An 8,859-nucleotide genomic window follows, 5' to 3' on the forward strand; every position below is an offset into this window, starting at 1 on the left:
CATTTGCTCCCTATAGAAGCTAATATTGCTGCATATTCCCATTGAGGTGACAAGAATTAGCAAAATAGTAGTTCGGGCGCTTTTCAAAAATAGTACCGGACGCTGTTCCTCTTGTGACGTCATAGCTCCGTGACCTGACCTGACCCGGTCAAGTTTCTTATACCATATGATAGCCAATACTTGCCCCAACATGCATGGGAAGTTTCATCACGATCCATCAACCGATGTCCGTACCACCGGCAGGAAACCTCGGGCGTTGGCACTCAGTTTGTGAAAATCCGGCCGGAGGCTGTTCCCTTTGTGACGTCATAACTCCGTGACCTGACATGACCCGGTCAAATTTTTTTTATCAAAAGATGCGCAAGGTTTGCCCCATAAGGTACCCAAAATTTGGCGGCGCTGCGCGCCGCCGTTTTTGCACTATTTCCGAAAAACCTCAGGGGGGGGTTGCACCAACCCCCCCCCTACATGGGCGAGGGTTAAGAAAGGGTGGAAAGCAAGGTACCGACTGATCTAAATTGGTTATAATAGCCGTTTTCACGACGGGCTATCCGGCGAATGCACCTTATTTGACCAAATCTGCACCCAATCTGCACCAAGGGTGCACCAAATGTGTACCAGATGGTCGTCGTGAAAACGGCTAATATCGACCAACCTTCCACTTTGTGGAAGGTTTTCAATACATGATACTGCTACTTAGTTACCGCGCCGTGCTGGGGAAGGGGAGTTTTTCGCAAATATCTCAAAAATGGCGGCCACGTGTTCATACATCATTTTCGCACATGTTGTGAAAATATCAGACCCAGGTCGTTCAAGGCCAGGTCACCAGGTCACGTCAAGTGACCTTTCCTCAGATAAAGTTCAAAGGCTCGCTTTAGCTACACCGGCTGAACGATCACTTTGAAACTTTCAGCGGTTGATATTAGTAACAGTATGTATAAAATGCATATCTCGGATTTTTTTATCTGTGACCTGAGGTCATGTCAACTTTGCGACCAATAATGGGAGAAAATTGAAACGCGCCTCTTTTGGACAAATGTCGTTCAAAACGCTCTCAAACATCGGTTCACAGGTAAACATGACACACTGAACCGGAAAAATGCACCTGTTACCCTTCTGTATGCCCTTGAGGTCATCTCAGGTCATGAAGGGTCACCACCATTTTTTTTACTGTACCTTTTGATAGAGACGTGCTAGAGCGGTAAAAACACGTCAGATGTGTTCAGCTCGATGATACGGATCGACTGATATGCAGCATGACCCTTTCCGGTCAGGTCATGACCTTGAACTGAGGTCAACTTTTCAAAATGACCTTTCAAGGTGAACAAATAGCTCATTCGACGCGTCTCGACGAGAAACACGACGCTGCCAAAAGTAATGTCGTGGCTCAAACTATTGAAATTGACTAAATTTGACCTTTGATGACCTTTGAGGACCTGACCTTTGACCTGACGTAAAGAATGACTGAGGTGTTTTCCTCCTTATTTTTGACGCTCTTTCGATTGCCGCTTACCGCGTGTCGTTAAATGGCCCAGGAGCCGAGTTAGACGGGGGGGGGTGAGAACAGCCCTCACCCCCCCCCCCCAGCACTAGGCGGAAAGTTCAGGCTGTGATGTCGTCGTCCCTCCAGTGCAGAGCCGCTGTGTCCACAGTCGTGTGTATTTGATCAGGTCCCGATGACAACTGCCCATCGTCCCACACAAGCGCACGACATGCCCTCACATATACGCAACCGACCAATCACCGGGCACGGCTCGGTCACGCCACGTGCCCGCACCAATGAGCGGGCACCACGAGCCGCGTGACCGTGGCGCGACCCAGTCCGCGGCGCTCCGGCCGGCGCAGCGGGCGGCTGGCGGACGGGCGCGGCCCGGCTCGCCGACCGGCTGGGCGCGGTCACAGCATCTCCCCCCTCTTCGAGACTGCTGGCTGAGCAGTCCTGCAGTCTTCCCAGCCCAGGCGGGTCGGTGCTCTTCTGGGACGTTGGCTCCGTCGAAGATCTGACGTTGGCGGTAGCTGGAACCGGACACGTTGCCGCGCCGGCACCCCAGCGCTCGGTGATGGCGAGGAAGTCGTCTTCTTCTCCGGGTTGTCGGGCGTCTTCAGCGATGGGCGGAGAAACCGTCTGTTCCTCCAGAAGACTCTGCCACTTGGAGTCTTGATAAGGTAGTCGCGATGGTAACCAACGCCCACGATGGTGCCGAGGTTGTCCCATCGCCTGCTGATCGGGTCTTGAAGCCAGACGTGGTCTCCAGCCTTCAGCGGCTTCAGTGGATGTGCCGAGCTGTCGTACGTCTGCTTGGCACGCTGGAGATTGAGCGACGCCCTGTAGTCGCACTCTTCGGCCTGCTCTTGCCATTCGGTGGCGAAGCTGCGGCGATGAGCAGGGACGCATGACCGGATGGGGTGGCCGAAGACCACTTGTGCTGGAGAACGTCCGTCCGCTCGTGGAGTGTTGCGGAACTCCAGCAGTCCTCGGTGGAAGTCGTCATCCAGGGAGCCGTTTACCGTCGTCTTCGAGATGAGATGCTTCATAGCCTTCACCGCCGACTCCGCATGCCCGTTTGACTGTGGGTAGTACGGAGTAGAGACGACGTGGTGTACTCCCCAGCGTTTCAGGAAGCTGGCGATCTCTCGGCTCTTGTACTGTGGCCCTCCATCTGTACGAAGCCTGACTGGTACACCGAGGTTGACGAAGGCGTCTCGAAGTGCCTTGATGATCTGGTGGCTCGTTGTGTCGCCTCGTGGAAGCTGGTGAACGACTGGCCAGCCGGATAATCTGTCCACGTAGACGAAGTAGCACCTTCCTGCATAGGAGAAGAGGTCTGAAGAGACGTCTTCGAAGATCCTCGTTGGTGGCGGGTCGACAGCCATCGGTTCCTGAGGTAGGCTGGACCGATGCTCTTGACAGGTGGTGCAGTTGCCGACCACGTTGATGATGTCGCTGTTCAGGCCGGGCCACCAGACTGTTTGGCGAGCTCGTCGTTTTGTTCGCTCAATTCCTTGGTGAGCATCGTGGAGGGCTCTCATGGTGTCCTTTCGGGATGAGAATGGAATCAGGATTCGACGCCCTTTCAGGATCAGATCATCTTGAGAGGAAAGCTCATGTCGCACACTCCAGTATGGAAGTAAATGATACGGAAGCTGTTCTTTGGATGAGGGGAAGCCGTTGGTGACTGCAGATAGAAGCTGCTGGTAGACAGTGTCCTCTTGAGCTGCTTTTCTCAGATCCTCCAGCCGTGGATCCGAGAGATGTGACGGCTTCTCCTGAGAAGACACCTCGCTGATGGTGATGCTGGCTGTCTGACAGACGTGACACTCAACGGCCTGTGTGAGTTGGCTGTCTTCTGAAGTCGGTTCTTCGACGGGGGCACGGGACAGTGCATCTGGAATGACGTGCTCCTTTCCCTTCTGCCAGATGGCAGTGAAGTTGTACAGGCCTGTCTTCTCCTTCAGACGTTGAAGGCGCGGGTTCTCGACGGCGTCCAGAGTGTAGTCGTTCAGGATCGGAATGAGAGGTCGATGATCGGTGATGACTTTGAAGTGCTGCAGACCCTGAAGAAAGATCCGGCACTTCCTTAGGGCCCACACCACAGCCAGCAGTTCTAGCTCCACCATGGCGTATCGAGATTCTGCATCGGAGAGGAATCGTGATCCGCACTGGACGAGGCGCCAGTGTTCGCCATGCTGCTGAAGTAGGGCGTACCCGAGTCCTTTCAGTCGAGCAGCATCAGTCTGAAGAACCGTTGTAAGCTGTGGGTCGTAGTGTGCCAACACTGGCGGTGATGACAGTGCAGTCTTGACCTTGTTGAAGGCCTCCTGGTGGTCTGCAGTCCACACGAACGCGTTGCTGGGCTTCAGCAGACCTCTGAGTGCGTCAGCGGCAGATGATATCTCAGACGAGAAGTCGCTGAACTGCTGGGCGAGGCCCATGAACGACCGGAGCTCGGTGATGTTTGTTGGCGTAGCGAAGTCCGTGATGGCCGTGATCTTGCCCGGGTCCACCTGTCTCCCGGCAGATGACAGGTTGAAGCCGCAGTAGGCGACTTCATCTTGTGCACAGCAGAACTTCTTCTCGCTGATGGTGATACCATGTTGACGACACCGAGTGAGCACGGCCCGGAGATGCTGTGCGTGGTCTTCTAGCGTCTCGTCGTGCACCAGGATGTCGTCCACCACCTTGACGACATTGTTGAGACCTTGAAGCGCCAAGCCTCCGCGTCGGCCGTACTCGTCTCCTGTTGAGACTAGACCCATGGGAGCTCGCAGGAACCGGAAGCGTCCCCACGGTGTGATAAACGTCGTGAGGTGCTGACTGCTTTCTTGGAGAGGTAGCTGCCAGTAACCTGATTTAGCATCTAGGGTGGAGAAGATCTTTGCGTTCACACTGATGTTGGAGACTGCTTCTCTTGGAGTTGAGAGTGGGTGCAGAGGTCTCTTCACGTGTTTGTTGAGTTTGGTGAGGTCAACGCAGATCCTGACCCCACCATCCGCTTTGGAGACCAGAACCAGAGGGTGGCACCAGTCCGATGGCTCGTCGCCCAGTGGCGTGATGATTCCTTGGCGAACCATGTCATCCAGCTGCTTCTTGACGTTGTCCCGCCATGCGTGCGGCACCGGGCGAGATGCGCGTACTGCGAAGGGCTTGGCGTCTTCGGTGATGTGGATGGCCATTGGAGGGCCGGTCATCGGCTTCAGCGGCACGCTGTTGTCTTTCGATGTGAAGACGTCAGCAAACTCGGTGAGGAGATCACTTCGGAGCTGCTGTAGCTGCTGCTTCTGTGGTTGCTGCTGCTGCTGTGACTGCTGCTGCTGCATCCGCTGCTGTTGTGACTGCAGGAGCACGCTCTTGTTCTTCAGTATTGATACTGGCTGAGCGTCGTGCTTCTCGATCGCCGACCTGGTGTTCACTTGTTGGAGCTGACGAGGAGCCGGCTCTGGATAGTGGTCCGGGAGGATGCCAAGCTTCTTAGCCGTGTACCACGCGAGGAGAAGGCCTCGCGATTCCTTGAAGACGTGGACGGTGTCATCAGCTGCCCTCCCGTTGAGATGGATGATGGCCTTGAAGGTGCCGATGCATTCCATAGACTGTCCGTTGGCTGCAGTGACGTTGATGCAGGGCGGCCTGTCGAGGGCCACATCTTCCATGCCGAGCTTGCGCGCGGTATCTGCGCTCATTACTGTGATTTCAGCTCCCGAGTCAGGTGTGGCCTCGGTGCAGCCGAGGAGTGTGCCTCGGAGATCTTCAATCTTGACGGAGATCTTCGGCGCCTTCAGATCCCGATGAATGCTGCTGACGAACACCGGAGTGACATCTACTTGCTCGGTCCGGTGGCGTTGTCTGCTGCGTGATCTTGACGATGTGTCCGTGTCGGGCTGCTGCTGTTGGGTTGAGCGCTTCTTGCGGCATACTGTGGCAAAATGTCCGGTGATGCCACAGAAGAAGCAGGTCTGGTTAGCTGCAGGACATGTTCCTCTCAGGTGGCTGGTGTTGCCGCAGCGTCCGCATGCTGACTCTCCACGGTCACGCGAGGGGTTGCGCTGACTCTGGTCACGTTGACGAGAGATGCTGAAGACACTGGAGCTCCTGCTCATGACGTCTTGAAGCATCTTGTCGTTTGCTTGAGCAGCTTCCTCAGCTCGGCAGATGTCGATGACTGTCTCCAACGCTGGGAAAGGGCGAAGGGCCAGTAGTTTGCGTCGGGTCTCTTGATTGTGGAGACCAGACATGATGCGGGTAGAGAGGCGCTGATCCTTGCACTCGATGCATAGCTCAGCATCGGAGGCAAGCTCTCGGATTGACACCAGGAAGGCGTCAACGGCTCATCTTCTTCCTGCTGCTTCTCTTCGAACTTCACTCGATCGATTGCGATGTTCCTTTGCTGCCGGAGATGCTTCTCGATCTTGTCCAGAGCAGACTGGACCGTGTCTGTATCTTCTGTGATCCCGACAGCATGTTGTGATGTCGCCCGCATGTCTTCCGTGAAGCAGGAGCGCAAGAAGGCCAGCTGGTCTTCACGGCTGAATGCGGCGAGCTGGCATAGCCTGGCATAGTCGTTCCAGGATGACCTCCATGCCCGGAAGTCGCGAAGGCTAATGGAGGCAGACAGCTTACTCGGTGGTGTGACTGCTGGTGGTCTTATAGTGCCATACGTGGCTGGTGGCCTCGGCGGGATCGCTGCTGTCGCCGGGGGAGCCGTTTCCAATCTGCGTGGCAGTGCAGGACTCCCCTCGGCAGCAGCGGTGGACGTCAGTGGTAGGACGTCTGTTGCTCCTCCACTAGCTGCCTCAGATGCTGGCGTCGTGGTTGACTGAAGACGGCGTAGCTCTTGAAGCTCCGAACGAAGTAGGTTGAACTCACTTTGAGTTTCCTCTCGCTGATGTTGCTGCTGTTCCTGAAGATGCTGCAGCTGAAGGAGCTGCTGCTGTTGAAGTCCCTCCAGAACCTTGGTCAGCCACGGTGGTGCAGTAGATTCCTCTTCCTTACCGTCCATTTTGCAGCTGGAGCGGAGGTTGTAGGCCATGCAGTGTAGAGGCGGGTATCAGCGGTGACTGGCGAAGGCTTCTACTGCCGGCTGCGCCATGTGATGTCGTCGTCCCTCCAGTGCAGAGCCGCTGTGTCCACAGTCGTGTGTATTTGATCAGGTCCCGATGACAACTGCCCATCGTCCCACACAAGCGCACGACATGCCCTCACATATACGCAACCGACCAATCACCGGGCACGGCTCGGTCACGCCACGTGCCCGCACCAATGAGCGGGCACCACGAGCCGCGTGACCGTGGCGCGACCCAGTCCGCGGCGCTCCGGCCGGCGCAGCGGGCGGCTGGCGGACGGGCGCGGCCCGGCTCGCCGACCGGCTGGGCGCGGTCACAGCACAGGCCACCAGCACGGCGCGAGTTAAAACACGCTCAAAATTCCATCTCTGCCCCCGTGATAAGCTGGGTATGTTAACCCTAAAACGCCTAGGGGGGGGGGTTGTTCACCCCCCCCCCTGAGGTTTTTTCGAAGTGCACGCTAAACGGCTTGTCGTAGCGGGCTGAAATTTTCAATACCCTCTGGGGCAACCTTTGCGCATCTTTTGCCGAAAAAAATTGATCGGGTCATGTCAGGTCACGGAGTTATGACGTCATAAGAGGTACAGCCTCCGGCCGACAGTTACCAAACGTGTGCGCCGAATCCCTAGGTTTTCTGCCGGTGATACCCACATTGTTTGATGGATCATGATGAAACTTCCCATGCATGTTGGGGCACCATTGGCTATCGTGTGGTGCAAGAAAACTGACCGGGTCAGGTCAGGTCACGGAGTTATGACGTCATAAGAGGAACAGCGTCCGGTACTATTTTTGAAAAGCGCCCGAACCACTATTTTGCTAATTCTTGTCACCTCAATGGGAATATGCAGCAATATTAGCTTCATAGGGAGCAAATGGACCTCCCAAATCCGAAAATACAAGCAGATTTCAAAAAATTAAATTTTGATTTTTTCGAATTTCTGCCGCCGACTGTGACCTTGCCGACTTCCGGCGCTCCCAACGCGCCATTTTTAGAGCTAGGGAAACGAAATACATACCAAACGATAGAGAATTGATCAAGGAACACGATAGTGAAGGTTTCAAGTCGATATCTCTCACCGTTTTGCCGCAATCGCCGCGGAAAGTTGAAAAAAGTCTATTTTTTCCGAAAATTGACCTTTGACCGGTCAAAAGTAGGTCAAATGTTGACCTAGGACCAGAAAATACCACCAATCGCGAGATCTCGCTGAGAGCAATCCGTTGGTTTTTCCGCTAAGCTCTACGACCTTCCGTTTCGAAACGCCAGGGGGGGGTCGTAACAACCCCCCCCCCTGGTCGTTCGTGTTATGAGAAATGCCTGGTCGTGCGAGGGTTAACGAAAAAAGAAAGGCATTAAGTTTCACTCGTCCAGAAACAGTCAGACCGACTATATCCCTAGTAAGTTGACTCCTCGCCAGAAGGCGGATGCTCTCCAGAAGATCCTATTTTCTTGTTTCCATTTGTTCGTGGAATACATTCGCTGTGAAAATGAGTTAGTTAGGGATAGTTAATAACCTTATACTGTTGTCATGTAACTATATAACTACTGGTGTAGCTTATAACTAGAAAGTGGTTTGTAGTTGTACCCATTGTCATCTGCTACTCGAAAGGAGCGTATGCATCACCATGCTGTATATCGAGAGCAGTGGTGTCAATTGCAGGCAATTGAGAAACCGATACCAAATCAAATACCAAACAAAATCATTGAAAAATACCAAAAACCAAACCACCTTGGAAATTGAAGGAAATGCCAACTCCTTGCCAAATTTAAATCGTCTAATGCATTAGCAAGGATCCACAATACCAACGAAACATCAATAAGATAATAATTAGAACTGCCAAGTACCACTTGGTATCGGTTTCGTGCGGGTAAATCAATAACTTGGCATCATATTGACATCTCTAATCGAGAGTTACAGCTAACTAGCCCGCACTACTCCAGGGACGTTTTCGCCTCCTAGTTCTTATCGTCAAATTGTGCCTAAATATTCACGCCTCAACTGAGAAGTATGTGGCTTCCGATTGTGGAAATTTGGATCGATTTGAAAAGAAATGGGAGATGCTAAATCTTTGAGATGAATGCATAAATATGTCTTCGCACAAAAAGCGAATTGGTGCAGCTGCTACGCTCTGCCACGCCCCTAACCCAACCCGCTAGCCGGGGCCGGCCCTATAAGGGTCGGCCGGCCGGCCGGAGCGCGGCTCGCCACCAGGGCTGCGGAGTCGGAGTCGGAGTCGGAAGTCGAAGTCGGTCGGAGTCGACAGTTGTGACCTGAGTCGGAGTCGGTCGGAGTCGATATCGGA

The 8,859-nt window shown here is 54.1% G+C and overlaps 1 protein-coding gene across 1 annotated transcript; it reads right to left on the reverse strand.

Moving 5' to 3' along the window:
- Positions 1 to 1,758: 1,758 nt before the first annotated feature.
- Positions 1,759 to 6,524, reverse strand: LOC122363328 (uncharacterized protein K02A2.6-like). Its single transcript, XM_043332457.1, has 3 exons — positions 6,362 to 6,524; positions 2,006 to 5,669; positions 1,759 to 1,852 (listed from the first exon to the last, which is right to left on the reverse strand). The coding sequence occupies exons 1-3, from the start codon at positions 6,522 to 6,524 to the stop codon at positions 1,759 to 1,761; spliced, it is 3,921 nt and encodes a 1,306-aa protein (XP_043188392.1).
- Positions 6,525 to 8,859: the final 2,335 nt, after the last annotated feature.

The sequence above is a fragment of the Amphibalanus amphitrite genome, unplaced genomic scaffold (assembly GCF_019059575.1).
Source record: "Amphibalanus amphitrite isolate SeventyFive unplaced genomic scaffold, NRLGWU_Aamphi_draft 000616F_arrow, whole genome shotgun sequence".
NCBI classification, from domain to species: domain Eukaryota; kingdom Metazoa; phylum Arthropoda; class Thecostraca; order Balanomorpha; family Balanidae; genus Amphibalanus; species Amphibalanus amphitrite.

What these genes read in the sequence shown, in the direction of transcription:
- LOC122363328 (XM_043332457.1), bottom strand. Translation starts at nt 6,524, where the DNA reads ATGGCCTACAACCTCCGCTCCAGCTGCAAAATGGACGGTAAGGAAGAG. An exon ending in TCAGCGAGAGGAAACTCAAA is followed by an intron (nt 5,670 to 6,361) that starts GTGAGTTCAACC and finishes GCCCTTTCCCAG; the next exon opens with CGTTGGAGACAGTCATCGAC. An exon ending in CGGTTCCAGCTACCGCCAAC is followed by an intron (nt 1,853 to 2,005) that starts GTCAGATCTTCG and finishes CCCGTCCGCCAG; the next exon opens with CCGCCCGCTGCGCCGGCCGG.